The sequence below is a fragment of the Antedon bifida genome, chromosome 11 (genome assembly GCF_963402885.1).
Source record: "Antedon bifida chromosome 11, ecAntBifi1.1, whole genome shotgun sequence".
Classification (NCBI taxonomy): domain Eukaryota; kingdom Metazoa; phylum Echinodermata; class Crinoidea; order Comatulida; family Antedonidae; genus Antedon; species Antedon bifida.
This window is the reverse complement of record NC_136236.1, coordinates 15,583,936-15,599,413: the sequence shown is the minus strand read 5'-3', so window position 1 is coordinate 15,599,413 and position 15,478 is coordinate 15,583,936. Positions and strand designations below refer to the sequence as shown.

Genomic DNA, 15,478 nt, shown 5'->3' with positions numbered 1-15,478 from the left:
GCACCTACTAAATTCCTAGTTCTCTTTGAGAACATTTTTTTTTAACTTTCGATGAAAGCTTTTAAGCGTTTTTAAACGTACGCATTTAAAAACATGTTTTATCCTTAGGCCTACTTCTATTATTTATACAAAAGCATGCAAAAATCCAATTAATTACCAAGTATGCTACACATAAGATATAAATATTAGCTAAAATTCACTAATAGGCCCATTCTCTATCTAAGTGAAACAATTAAGTTAAAAAGGCAGTTTTTTTAATTTAAAAAAGAATACTTGTGAAGTTTATTTTAGCTATCTTACTTAATAATGCCACAACCGAAAATGAGTAAAAACCCTGACAGTGTACTACTGTACTTTATGTACATATCACTATACACACCGTATTACACGTTGCCACCATGCACGTGATATCACGCGTGCGTGGATGTGCACCCTTATCGTCTTTTATTTCCATTCCTGTTCAAGTAAATGATTCGAACCCCGAACTAACGGTAATCGGACCGGATTGTTCCCGATGACCAATAACAAAATTCAGGTGATATATTGCTCGAAGGTACTTTCCTTCCCGGCCCTCGGACTATTTTGTGTTTTTTTTAAAGAAGAAAGTCTCTATTTCTCCATTGTTGTTAATATAAGTTGAGTGCACACAGTTTCGTTGTGCCGGCCACGTGTTAATAAAATGCGCCGTACATTTTTTTAAAAACCAAAAGTACTTTTTTAGTTCAGTTCGTCATCATTCAACTATATCCTTGTATTTCACGTAGGCCCTACTTAAATCAAATAACCACCTCTGCAAGATCGTCCAAAACAGAGTTGTTCGTTAGTTTATTCGTCACAAGCTGTACATCATCAGTGATCATGGTAGGCCTTCAAAACGGACATTTCTACGATTGCTATAGTCTGTCTGTGTGTTTAGCCCCACTGGATAATTGTATCTGCGATGTTCAATGCTATCGTCTGCCTCCGCCTCTGGTTGCCCGTGGTATCGTGCGCAATGATGACATGACCTACAGTTCTTTAGCAGACTTCGCGTCTCATCTAATTCACTTTGAATTGTTTTAAGTTCATCTTTTGTTCGCTTATAGTCTTGCAGTAAAGTTCCAATGGTTTCTTCTAAGTATTGTAGTCTATTTGATTCGTTTGGTTCTATGTTTAACTTTTTAGATGGGTCTGTAAACGCACTACTCTCGCCGATCACACTAAGATCATTTTCAAACTCTTGAATGCCAAGAAATTGGTATTCTCCGTTGCTTATCCCATTTAACCATGCGTTGGATTGCCTCGATGGTATAGGTACAGAATTGCGTCTATAAAATGCAATGTTTTCTCTTCGATATTGAGTTTGTCTTGGAGGCAAACCATTATTTGTTGTATGAACAACGTTGTTTTTACTGATACCTAAAAAGGAAAAATAAACATTATTCTATTATACGAATCATTTCATTTATATGTCATCGTCATCATTATAGGCCTAATCATCCCTATTCATCAATATTGGTATAATCATTCAATGCTAAGTAATAGGAATCGGTGTTTTCACCATTGTCACTAATCGTCAACATTAGTCACCATTAATTGGCACTGCCAACACATTATTACTCATTATGGCTATCGACCTTTTCACCATTCGTCAATATATCGTCAGCCTCATCGGAATCATTCATTTACAAAAAAAACAGTGCCTACCAACTTCATTTCTTAGGTTCAAAGCATCACATATATTCCTCCATTGTTAGTCCTCTTCAATTCTGTCTTTTCTGTTTATTGATGTATATCAAAAAGTAAAGCAATTTTACAAACCTTCAAAAAAGAGCTTGTTGAAATAACTGATTACGTCATCTGATCCTTCTTTTTCTGCCTCTTGTATGGCGTTTCTACCCTTTGAATTAAGCAACGTGACGTCAGTGCCGGCCTCGATGAGTGCCTTCACAACACCTAGATGGTTTCCTGTTGACGCTAAGTGTAACGCAGTATCTCCAAAATGCGTTTGTTCGTTGGGCTTACAGTTGTGACTTAAGAGAAGTCTGGAAGAAAACAATTTAACAATTCATTTAATCTAACGTGAAGAATCTTATGCTTGGTTCCCACTACAGACGCAACTCAACGTAACGCAACGATTCGACCAATCACAAGCGATTATTCAAACTGTTGCTTGTCATTAGTCAACTTGCTTGCGTTGCGTCTGAGTTGCTGCAGGAAAATAATAAAGTACACGAAACCTTACGACCAAACAAAGTGTCCCCTATTTGGTTTTGTTACTATATTAGGGCCTATATACCATATTGTAAATATAATTGTGTTGCTATTTTATTATCAATAATATTTTATTTTAATTATCGTGCTTGGCTTAGTGTGTATATGCGATCAAAACTTTGTTTCGTCATCTTCGGGTTTAGACCCAATTAGACCGTAATATACTCTAATGAAATAATACAGTATATTAATCACCCCTTCCACTGAAATTGTTCGTGATTAAAAGTGATTGTTTGAAAATTGTTTTTGTTATGCAATACAATAAATAAAATAGACCTATACTCTGAAACTGAAATTTATGAAAAGACCGGAACTGTTTTTTTTTTCATTTTTTATTAGTAACCATCTTCCACTATTGTTATACTGAAATTATTCGTGAATAAAAGTGATTGTAGTTTTAAAATTGTTTTTGTTTTGCAAATAGAAACTTAAACACGTAATAGTGAATCAGAAATTATAAAAGAATTGTTTAATTCCAAAAGTGTATATGGAGCACGTTTTCTGATCCTATACAGAGTGAGTCAATCGGTGAATGTATGGATAAATCTAATTCATAATTGGTTCCAATTGCCATCCATTATGGAAGCACTTAGAACGTGAACTTAACAACCGGGAACTTAACATTTACAACAAAACAAAACCTACACATCCGGATTGGTGGTATGCCCGGTGGTATGTTGATTGAAACAGAGGATAACCGGTAGTAATCAAAAGATCCGTTTGTGGAATAATTAGCACTTGAAACCAAGATGAATAAACACAAAAAATGGAGGCGTTGGTACATTTGCAACGATCACATCACCCACCCACCCCTATTCAATTCGAGTTTATTTCAGAATCATATTTCGGTAGTGTAATAGTTAGAGGGGTAGTAATCTTACTAAGTTTTGGGTCATAATGACATTTGGTAGCTTTCCGCTAACTATCAACAATATAGGAAGTATTTATATTACTGAGATCAATAGAGATCTTTGTTGAGAGGGATGGGTTGATCTCCCAATGGAAGTGACGTCATATTATTTTACGCTTGAATGGGCAACGTGCTCAGTCAAATCCTCGGATCATTGTTACTGTTCATATTGACGTCATACGCCTTAAGTTTTGATATTTGAAATACAATAAAGTATAGGTTTGTTAGTTCGTTTTGCGTAGGGGTACAAGTACTGTAAAATGAACCCCTCCCATTTATAAACATTTAATTCAATCATAGATAATATAATTTAACAATAGAATTGATGATTTGACAATATTTCATTATTTGATATTGAAAATAACATTTTGGATAGACTTGGAAGGCGGTAAACTGAGTTTGTCTTGTCTAGTCCATTCATATGCCTATTTATACTGACTGACTGATTTAGGACTTATGTATGGTACGCCCGATCGGTGCACTGTTACGGTTATACAAATACTTTATCCATGGAAAAAATGATTAATTTTACCGTATTGTGCATTTATTTATACATAATACAACATAAAATACATATAAAACGATTAATATTTTGAAATTGGGCAGACCAATCAATCGGTAGGCCTAACTAATCATCGTAAGGACAGTATCCCACCCCACAAAACAAAAATGAAAACGCTGAAAAAATTAAGAATACATTTTAACATTTGTATTAATAGTAGGAGGTGTGGAAACTTGTTACATCATGTACTGGAAACAGTCTGGTGAACTGTATACCAAAGTATACCATAAAACCTAAAAATAGAATAGTGTTTGCACTGTAATGTATGATGGTCCCTTGGATGTTAACTTACACCGTACCAGGTACATTACGACGCACGAACGGTAGATATCGGAAACTTGTTCCTCAAGGATTATAGTATAGGTCTACTTCAGATGTAAAAGATAACTGAACAGACTCTTATATTATTTGCTTATTTCAATAATAATGTACTATAGGCATATGATGTAAAGTAACCGCACTAACACATCCTATTTACTAATTACTTGCATTATTTTTCATGTCATGAGTGTTGGTCATCGGAAGCCATTTTCACATGATATACAAATACCGTATTTATTTGAATAAACGCCTCTCCGAATAACCCCCCCCCCCCCCACCCCAACATAGTAAACGCCCCGCCACATGCACTATATACATAATATTGTATTACAACACATATTTACTTGTAGTAGAATTCATTGGATTGACATGATCTACAATTTACCAAGCATTATGTTGTATTTTTTTTATATCTAGGGGGTATTTATTTGATTTTATGATGTAACCATGCATATTACACACGAAGGCCTCCCCCCTCACCCCCCACCCCACTACAAATCTCTCTGAACAATAAACGCCCCGACGAGGCGTCTATTCGAATAAATACGGTAAATATAACAAGGATGATGAAAATATGAGGAGAAACATCACGTGAATAGGCTAAATTTTACTACAAAGAAAGTTCTTTTACCTTACTAATTTCTCGTGGCCTGCGTGTGAAGCTGCGTGTAATGGCGTGGCCAACCATTTAGTTTTGATATCTACACGTGCGTGGTTAGCCAATAGGCAGCTGGCTATTACAAGATCCCCCTTCACACACGCACAGTATAAGGGAGACTCAAAAGTTCGACCGTCTTGTTGATTTACCAATTCCTTTGTTCCTTCGTACGTCAAAAATTGTTCAACATCTTGTATATTCCCTTTTTTCACTGCCGTAATAAATGAAGACATCGCCGCACTTTCAAGCTAAGTTTGAAAATAAAATATCAATATATTAGTCTCACGTTTTGTATTGACAATTCTATTCCTAACGTTGATTGGCCCGTGGGAGTATTAGTCAGATGGCCAATCAGCGTTGCGGAGCGTGTAACTATAAACATTTATAAACATAAGTAGTACTTGGATTCAAGAGGAGTGGGTAGACTTAGTTTATTGTTCCAATTTGATTAATTGAGGTTTAATAGGCCTAGAAAATAAATAATAAGATGTGTTGGTGTGCTCAAAGTACCTAACATGTGTTAATTGCTCTGAATGTTTCGTTTTACCCTCCTACGTTTCGGGATAAGGCACTTGACACCCGTCACATACCGACGATGCAATTTCGTGGGCGCTTTAATTGGCTCATAATCAAATATAGGCCTAAGCCTACCATTTAAAATATAAATAATAAATTCGCAATATCATAATTATTAACTAATCAATGTCATTGTTAAATATAGTAACACGATTGGAAAGTTTGTGACTCTCTCTTGGTTTTGTTTCTTTTCACTTTAAGTAAATATAAGGTAAAGGTAAAGTCGAAACCTAAGCTAATGCTAACGGCCGTGGTGCCCATCTCCATTTCTTTAGCGTTTGGGCCACTCCTCCCGCACAAACGAGTCTGATTTACCTTCCCAGTACTTTTTACATACCGGTACCCATTTCTATCACCTGGGTGGGGAGGAACAATGTGGATAAAGAGTCTTGCTCAAGGACTCAACACTGCAGTGACCGGGCCGGGGCTTGAACCGGCAACCTATTGATTGCAAGTCCACAGTGCTGAAGCGAATGGGGAAATATATTATATATTTTAACACTGTCCAATACTTATTCAGAGGACACTCCTATTTACTGGAAGACTTAGTTGGGTAAACTGTTAGTGTTGTAGGCCTACAAAATTAAGGACGAAAGGAATAACAGGCCTATCGAAATAAGATGGATCTTTTTGGTGCTCTTTGTACAAAATTAAGGATTGAAGGAATAACATGCCTATCGGAATAAGCGGTAAAAAAATGGGAACTTTTTGGTGCTCTGAAAGGTTACCAAAAGGTGAATTAAAAAGACAAATAATACTATCAACTTACACGGTTACAGTTTGTTTGTTGTTTATGCTACATAAACAGATAATAAACAGACACACAAAGGGGGTATATATTGACATCGAAGATGGCGCTATTTTATTAAAATTTCTAGATGAACTTTGAGAGTACTGTAAAAGGAACTGTGACTCACAAGGATTCAAATCCTTGTAAAATTTAATTAATTCTACTACGTATTATAAAAACGGGAAACTACTTTTGCTGAAACTGTTATAAATATGACCCCGTGACTCACAGATAAGGATGTAAGTGAGTTAATGCTTTTGGTTGCCTGTTTTTTAAATATATGACAATGTTAAATAAATTTATAGGCCTACAGCAGTACTTGCTATAACATATGTAATTAGTATTTTTAAATATATATATATATATATATACAAAAATATAATAAAATATCATAGATAATAAAATATTGATTAATTTTATAATTAATAGATAATAAAATAGAGGGCTGGAGTATGGCTGCGAAAAATAGTAGTCGTAGAAAGAGATACAAACATTAATATGGACACGCACGCTTATACGTAAATACAGAACATACGTAAAAACCGAAAGTGTGAAATTCGAAACAACTTTCTAGGTAATTATGATAAAAAATATATTTGTTAACATTGGCCCTAATTAATATTTTAATACTATTGAATTTATTGAGAATCTTGTCACGAAGTCAATCCTTTAATAATCGATTAGGCCTACGTTAACAAGACCGTACAAATATATATAGAATTTAATTAAGATAATTGCGTCGAACTCATGATCAACAAACATACACGTATTGATAATTTATACTATAAATAATGGTACAAATGAAGTCCTATATTAAACTATTGTTCCGGCACAAAAAGGAATATTAAATTCGGTCGGTCGATTTTTTAAAAAGTATATGGATAGAGTGAAATTTCAGTGTTTCATGGGACGACCTACGTTTTGAATTGTTGATTGTAAATATAAAGAACATCCTTACCATATTGTAGGTCTGATGTTGTTGTTGTTTCGATGAAGCTAGATGCAGAACTATCCGAATGTACAAGTATATATGTGCCTATGAATAGGCCTATAACATAAATAGACGGTAGGCTACAGTTTTCTGTCCAGTACAGTTTCGTAAAAAATCCAGATATGACCTATATGACATAACGTCTGGGTATTTAAACTTCAGGTCATGAAGGACTTCCCTTTCGTTACGTGTTGCGAATTGTCCGGTCAGTTAAAAAAAAAAATTACCCGGAATTTTATGTTTACATTTGTATAGGTCACGTGGTTGTTTCATTACGCAGATTACCGGTTCGGTCAAACGGACATTTTTATTATCAAATATGGTTTTATATGAATCGAAAAAAAGTAACAATTTAAATCGCGAATAAAACTGCACATGTCGCATAATTAACATTGTACCGAGCTCCCATAGATTTTATTCGGTTTCAATTTTGATTTCTCATTTAATATTTAATGTAATAATAAATATGACAACGATGATTATACTAACATAAACAAGGAATGCTAACTTAATTATGACGTAAGCAATGAGAATTCAACTCACCCTTGTATTGCTTTTGTCATCGCCAAGTGCAACCTGGGACTAATTCTTCTGTAATGAATGACGTCATGTTGGGATTGTTTAGTAGGCAACCGATTTATTATTCCTCCATAAACATATTTCAATATTCGTCCTTGATGATTGTCTATGGATTATAAAATCTCTATGAATTATAGTGACTGTGTTGCTATACGACGCTCAAATCGTGTTGTCTTCCTCGCAATGCTGTTGAGACAAACTATTTGCTAGATAATGACAAAGGCATACCGTTTGGGGGATTTCCCCTTTGTGCGTGAGTGATAGGTCTGTGTTCCATGAGGAATTTAAATACGTCCTGCTACGGTGATTTTCTATTAATAATTAACATATTCCTATTTTTGTATTTAAACCGTCTTTAAACCCCAGAATTCTACCCAAATATTAATAGATTCCCTCAGCATACAAATACACCTCGATTTATCTCCATCAAATACCGTAATGTTAAACTTACAGTGGAGGTACATTTCGACTGAGTAGGCCTATGGGGCGCCTGTCGGGATATTTTTATTTAAAACTAAAGGCCCGACTGATTCCCTTATTTTTATTGTTATAAATTATTTATATATAATAAAAAGAATGGGATAGGGCCTATATATGTTAAATGTAAATGTATTTATTCGTCCTCAAGCTTACCTGGAAACTGAGGAAATTGGATTAGGACCTCTGCAGAGACTAAATATTAAAGTATAAATAGTATATGGATACAGTGAATATGAGGAAAAATTTAGTTTAATTAAATGAAAACTGAAGGAAATATAATCTCAACTGGTATAATGCAGATGAACAATGTTTTGGTCGTTCGATTTGCACCATAGCAACATGGGGAGTTTTGGGGTTTTATCGGCACAGAGTGTTTGTTTCCGCATCGGTATGCGGCGGCAACAATCGCGCCAGATTAACATTAACAGCATTCCTGTATTCAAAGTGCTGGTACTTTAAATATTTTTCTCTTTTGATGTTTTATCTGAAGTTTGTTAATAATACAGAATGTCGCCATAATCCCACGCGGACGTACGTTTTGAAATATTGTATAATAATATCCGAGGAGAAACTGGAACCAGATAACTACCGGTTTACGTACCTCCGGCCATTGTAACGTTCAGAAATTCATTTTCTTTAAATGTTCGAGTGTTTCTTTCGTATATTATAATGGAGAAATAATCTTCATGGTATTATCATTATATAAGTTATGAATATGTTTATAATAGGCTGTCTACACTATCAAACAAGTTTGACAAAAAAAGTGTGATGTGTCCAAATATAGTAGTGATATGCTTAAATATGGTAGTGATATGACATCATCATATCCATATATGGGCACATCACATTTTTTGTCAAATTAAGTTTGATAGTGTAGACAGAACGTTATGGTAATTACGTCGGTACAGTTTTATGATAAATAAATTTACCGAATATACAAATTGTACAAATCAAAATAAACGAATATTAATTATAATTTCGTTTCAAAAGTAAACACGGATTGGAAAGTATTTTCAACTTTTTTTATGGGACAAAAGTAAACATACTTCACGTATAATTTGCTTTACTATAATTTGTTTTAATGAAGAGAGGTCATAAATAAAAAATATTTATTGAGCGACGGGCAACTGGAAAATATAAAAACAACTGATAATCAACTATTGTGGTTTTACTGTGTATTTGGATATATTTCTTTTATTGTCTTTTGCAAAGTTTTTGGGAACTACCGTATCTATATCCTGTACAAAGTTGACGCCGCATAAAATATTTAAAAAAATTGTCATAGATAGAACATTTCCCAGTCAGAGTCACAATTGTGACAATACAAATTAATCATATCCTGTTAAAATGACAATGTGTTTTACCTTTTATCATTACAATCCCATTAATACCAGATTTGTGAACGCCGCTTACTGTAAAATCCCGTTGTGTTTTTGTTGTTTGTTTAGATTGAACTCAGTCAACCATATAATAAATTCATTTGCATAATTGGACAGTCGAATCTGTAAATTTTCCCCCCATCTCATTCGCCCTTATTCATTTCTCTGAAAATGTAATGCTTTTTAACAATGCACACCTTATATTGTACTTAACCTCGACACAGTTAATGTTTAATTCGAATTACGTTCCTGGCGGATCTCATATTGGACTTAAGCTCATTTGTCCAAATATGGTAGTGATGTAACAGCATCATGTCCATATATGGGTACATCACATTTTTTGTCACATAAAGTTTGATAGTGTAGACAGATCTTTAGATGTAGTTGAGATACGAAACTTTTTTTAGCACTGTGTTGTATCAGTAATTATGCAATAAAATGGCGACTCAATTAATTTGCATACCTTTTATTCATAATGTTATTCTATTTTAATATCAAATAATTATACTTGTTTCTTTACCTAAAAACACATGAATTAAATTACTGATATAATAAGAAAAAATATATTTTAATGAAATCTACACTATTTTGGTTCCATAAAATGTAAAACTGTCCCTAATATGGGAATAACAACAAATTATGTAATCTCTCTGATATAGAAGATCAAGCATTCTTGGAATAGTAAGACGGAATGATTCCTGGAAAAATTATGGAATATTTCCTGGAACACAAGAGTGGGAATTATTCCTGTTTTTTGCCTGGAATAATATACATGTTCTGTAATTTCCTCTTCAATAAAATGCTTTCATAATTTTCCTTTCCTTACGGCCATTGACACTCCTTTTTCAGATTTTATTAAGATGTTTCTGAAAAACAAAAGAAAAATATGTAATGTTTTACATTGGCTCTGCAAGTAACAAATACGCAGGTGTTATTATGTCTATTATCATAACAGAAATATTTACCCTTTATCATATTCTAGACAGACGACAGGAACTTTACTGCCATCTGTCGAAAGTAAAGTAGCTTGTTGTGCTAATGCTGTCACCAGTCCAGCAGATTCAAGCAATGCTTCCCCTTTTACTGTATGAAAAAAAGAATTATGTCAAAAATGCGTATATATGTATATCCTATCTATGCAAAATGCTTATTTGTATTTAAAAAGGACAATTAAATATAAGCATCCTTACCTCCCAGACACAACCCCTGTTGATCGGTACAAATAACTCCTGATACTCCCGGAGCAGCCATTCTGAAAACATTATAAAACCCTATATTAGCTAGGCCCAACAATCTGGATTTATACCTAAAGGGCTGGCGGGGTTCGCTCGATCTCGCACCGTTAGGTGGATCGTCAAGAGGAAGTAATTGAGGGCCTAGGTTAAATGCAATTAAAATAAGGATAAAAACAGATTATTTGGTATAAATTTCATCTCACGACAAATTTCATATTTCGAAGTATACTTAAATATGATTTACGTTTTTTCCAACTGTGTATCCAATTCGTTTTCCATGATTGTAATATATTTCCGATCAAAACACACCGACAATTGTTTTCGTGTTTTTCTTGCGTGTGGTGTCACATGACTCTGGTATTTAAAGTTTGCCAGAATGTCTAGATTAAAGTATTTTTATCTTAAATAAATAAATCTTATACTAAAGACTTACTATAGCATAAGAATATAATTTTGAAACTTCATATACTGTACATTCAAGTGATAAAATAGAAATAATAAAAATAAATATGTGTTTAGAATAAATAAATGATGTTACCAAATGCGTTAAATAAAATGGGTAAAATGGAAAGGGTACCTGGAAACACAACATTGGAAGAAAGGGAAAAACAAAAGTATACCCTTTTTTCAGCTCAAGTATATTCATTTTTGTACAATTTGTAGGTAAATAAAAGTAAGTATAATACTACTCCTAGGTGGGTCATATGTGTGCGATATACTATATGATGTTAACAAACATTTATACGTTATAGAATTTATGTTTGGATAATAATAAAATACAGTAGCCTACCTACCTAGGCCTAGCTAGGCCTAGGCCTTTACTATGCTAGAGAGTGTGTAGGTAGGCTAGTCTATGCACCTGTCACCTGTATAGTTAGGCTACAGACAGTGCCTACAGAGCACAATGACAGTGTGTGACTGCACTTATTATCTGTAGGCCTATTGCGGCGTTTTTGGCTTATGACAATAGGCGGATCACATGCGTTTATATTGCTCTTTTATTTTTATTTTATTTTTTTTTTGCTCTTTTATTTTTTGCTCTTTTATTTTTAACTAAACTTCATCACTTCTCTTATTTTCAGACGTCTTGAAGATGCAGGCAGAATCTGACAACCAGAATGCAATTCAAACTGAAGATGTGTCGGAAAGAAGTCTGTGTGAAGAAACACCAGTTTCTGATGCCGCAAAAACAGGATCTTTGAAGGCAAAGAGTAAAGAAAGTGTGTATCAAGATATGGGGTTATTACATGATCTTAGCTCTCCAGAAAGCAAAGACAAAGTATGTGGGTTACCATTACCAGAAGTTGCCAGTTCTACAACTGAAGAAGTTTCTAAAAGTTTGCATGAAAACTTTTTACCAGTGAAATGTGAAGAAGCAAAGAGTGCAGCATCAGAAACAGTAGAGAACACAAGAGAAGGAAGTGATTGCAATGGTTCCCCGGCTGATGTTATTCCAGACAATAAACTATCAATTGTTGTTGCTTTACCAGCAGAATGTGAAGGAGCAAGGAGTACAGAAATTGTAGAAAACACAAGGCAAGAAAGTGATGGCAATGGTTCCTCAACTAACGTTACAACTCCAGCAGAAGAAGTTTCTAAAAATCAGGAGGATAAACTACCAGTAGCTGCTCCTTTACCAACAGAATGTAAAGATACAAAAAGTGTAGAAGGTGTTTGTCAAGAGAAGATGCTATTGTGTAGTTCTAACTTGGTAGAAAATGTAGGAAAGAAGACAAGTTCAAGAAATGGTGATCTTTCAATAGCTGCAGTTAGGCCTAAGATTTTATTACGTAGGTCGCCAAAAAATGTAGAAAAGACAACTAAAGTCAATGATGGTAAGTTCACGGTGCTGGCAAAGAAAGTCATGTGTGAAAGACTCTTTTTTTTCTTCTTCTTCTACACAGATGTAATTGTATATTGCTTTTTTGTTGTTGCAGAAAGTCAACATTTGCCTATAATAGGAAACGGTAAAATAGGTAAAGACAGCTCTAATGCATCTGAACAGAAATCAATATCAGCAGAACAAGGTGATTCCAAGGCAGCACCAATTATCAAGAGGAGAAGAGGCCGAAGAGGTGGCAAGAAGGTTCAGGATCCACCAGGTAAGATGATGATAGTGAGCATTGGCTTTTAGTGATGTCGATTTTCTTCATGATTATATGGTACTCGATTATAATATTTCAACACTTTATGACATTTTTCAAACCATTTCATCAAAATATATCGTGGAAGATCTTTTCCAGGGATGTAGCTAGAGGTTAGGTGCAACAAAGTTAAGATATGGGTAAAAAAGACCTTCAAAATAAGTTTAAGCTCTGTCTACACTATCAAACTTTATGTGACAAAAAATGTGATGTGCACATATATGGACATGATGTTATATCACTACCATATTTAAGCATACCACTACCATATTTGAGCACATCACACTTTTTGTTTGTCAAATAATAATGAGTGCGCTTTGTACACATGCTTATGTTATGGAACTTCATTTCTACTTTCTACCCAGTTTTAGGTTATCATATAGGTTACTGCTATGTATGTCACTATGCGTTGTATTCTACAAGAGCGGCCATTAATCATTTTAAAGGAAACCGACATCAAGATAGAATGCAGATGATAGAGGCCATGACAAAGAAAAGAAATGGTAAGTGATCTCTGTGATATAAAAAGGTAATCTCTTTAATTTAAGAGCTGACTTGATAGTGGTGCGGCATGGGCATGACTTTTAAAAGCTCACAAAAAGTATTGTTTTAAATCAAAATGTAATAGGCCTATACTCGTTATACAAACTTTGAATGACAATTTTCCCCCTCGTTTCTTTCAAAATAATCATCTTTATCTCAGCAACAGAAAGACAGACGTCAACCAGGTCAACAGATGCAAATAGGAAATTCTTTTGCCAAGTGTGCGAAAAATATGTTAACTCTGCCCAGCAATTAAGCAAGGTAATTAACTGTTTTATTAAACTCTGACCTCATATCATTTTGTTATTGCTTTGTACGTTATTATCTTTTATGTCAGAGTATGTAAATAAATGTCATATCTTTGGTTTTTTTTTACAGCATACAGAAAGTAACAGGCATAAAAAGAAAGCGCAGAACAGAGAAGAAGGGAATGGTTCAAATGATGCATCTGAAAATGGCAACCAATCACAAAATGCAAATTTGAATGGTGGTCAGGTAACCGGTGAAATGGTTCAAAGAAGTAATTCAAAAGATGCGCACAGTAAAGATAGCCAGGTAACCTGTACAACTTTTAATAACAATTCAAAAGATGCACATGTTGATTCAAAAGATGCACATGTTGATTGTAACCAGGTAACCAGTGCAACTTTGCATAACAATTCAAAAGATGCACATGTTGATTCAAAAGATGCACATGTTGATTCAAAAGATGCACAAGTTGATTCAAAAGATGCACATGTTGATCGTAACCAAGTAACCAGTGCATCTGTACATAACAGTTCAGAAGATACAAGAGGCAATAATAAACAATTAAATAATGCAAGCAACCAATCAAAAGATACACATGTGGATGGGATGAAGGAAAAACCTATAGTACTCTTAAAAAGAAAATTACCGGACAGTAAAAGAGATCAAAGTAAAGATAAAAAAATTGAAAATAAATACAAACAAACTAATCCAAAAACTTTACCATCACCCTCTGAAATGGATTTCCATAGATACGACGAGTGGTTGCATTGTCAATGGCCAATGGTTCCTCAAGGAAGGGGTAGGGCATTAAACCTGCACAGAAGAGGGGGTAGAGACGGAACATGGCAAAGCAATATAGAAAATCACCATCCAAGTTTTAACATTAATATGCACTACTATCATGCAGCTCCTTTAAGAGGACGTGGCAGAGGAATTAGCAGACAACCGGTTTATAGTCATCTTAGAGAGGATATCCATTTACGACCTCATTCATCTTCAAACTATGCCTATTCTGAATTTGGACATAGTCATGGTTATAACATGCTGTGATTTATCAAACAGGTCACTTTAAAATCATTGTATTTAATATGGAGTGGTCAACATCTTCACTGAATTACTTTGTAGTGGTCAATCCACTTATCTGTTTATCAAACACAATGGTGTTGTAAGAAATGGTCAACAAATACATGGTTTTGTAATGTGTTGTCGCCGCCAGAGTTTACTAGGTGATTTGAAAGTATTTGTGCTTATCACATTTTTTCAGGTCATAGGTATCTAATTAGTTAATTTTCCTTATTTGTTTTCTAATTTTTCATAATCATAATTATAAAAATATATTTTGAAATTTATCAAAAGTTATTAAATTTAATTTAAATGCAGGTAATCACGACAATACATTAATGATTGTACTGTATTTGTTTTTATTTTTCTTATTAAGAGTTTATGAATTTATTGTCATTAAAGGTTGAGATAAACATTTTGAAATATTAAATTATCTAAAATACCACCACATAAATATTTGTGATTGTATGATTTTTTTTATGTATGATGTAGGTATTCGTTTTTAGCAAGCACAAAAATATTTTAAGCACAAATTCAAGAGAGTATTCAAGCGAATACGATATTGTTTTCTGGGTTGATGTGTAGCATCATTACACTTCAATTCAATACATATACTTAGTTTCTATTTTATGTTTATTTTCATAACAATTTCAAAATAATTTTTAACACAAAGAAGCTCTAACACTTTAATACATATCACACATTAGGTATGATTGTCACAAAATAATTGTAAAAAAAAAGTATTA

The 15,478-nt window shown here is 33.9% G+C and overlaps 3 protein-coding genes across 3 annotated transcripts; 1 reads left to right on the top strand and 2 right to left on the bottom strand.

Annotated features, from left to right (window-relative positions):
- Positions 1 to 563: 563 nt before the first annotated feature.
- LOC144855512 (uncharacterized) lies at positions 564 to 7,047 on the bottom strand. Its single transcript, XM_078713397.1, has 4 exons — positions 7,029 to 7,047; positions 4,678 to 4,952; positions 1,801 to 2,024; positions 564 to 1,398 (listed from the first exon to the last, which is right to left on the bottom strand). Exons 1-4 carry the CDS (start codon positions 7,029 to 7,031, stop codon positions 857 to 859), a joined length of 1,044 nt encoding a protein of 347 aa, XP_078569523.1. The 5' UTR covers positions 7,032 to 7,047; the 3' UTR covers positions 564 to 856.
- A 3,103-nt stretch (positions 7,048 to 10,150) lies between these two features.
- Positions 10,151 to 11,078, bottom strand: LOC144855471 (ragulator complex protein LAMTOR5-like). The gene is made up of 4 exons (XM_078713346.1): positions 10,979 to 11,078; positions 10,690 to 10,751; positions 10,465 to 10,582; positions 10,151 to 10,365 (listed from the first exon to the last, which is right to left on the bottom strand). Exons 1-4 carry the CDS (start codon positions 11,011 to 11,013, stop codon positions 10,305 to 10,307), a joined length of 276 nt encoding a protein of 91 aa, XP_078569472.1. The 5' UTR covers positions 11,014 to 11,078; the 3' UTR covers positions 10,151 to 10,304.
- Positions 11,079 to 11,332: 254 nt separating this feature from the next.
- LOC144856064 (uncharacterized) lies at positions 11,333 to 15,186 on the top strand. Its single transcript, XM_078714039.1, has 6 exons — positions 11,333 to 11,397; positions 11,817 to 12,569; positions 12,672 to 12,836; positions 13,244 to 13,381; positions 13,582 to 13,682; positions 13,800 to 15,186. Exons 2-6 carry the CDS (start codon positions 11,828 to 11,830, stop codon positions 14,718 to 14,720), a joined length of 2,067 nt encoding a protein of 688 aa, XP_078570165.1. The 5' UTR covers positions 11,333 to 11,397; positions 11,817 to 11,827; the 3' UTR covers positions 14,721 to 15,186.
- The last annotated feature ends 292 nt before the right edge of the window (positions 15,187 to 15,478 follow it).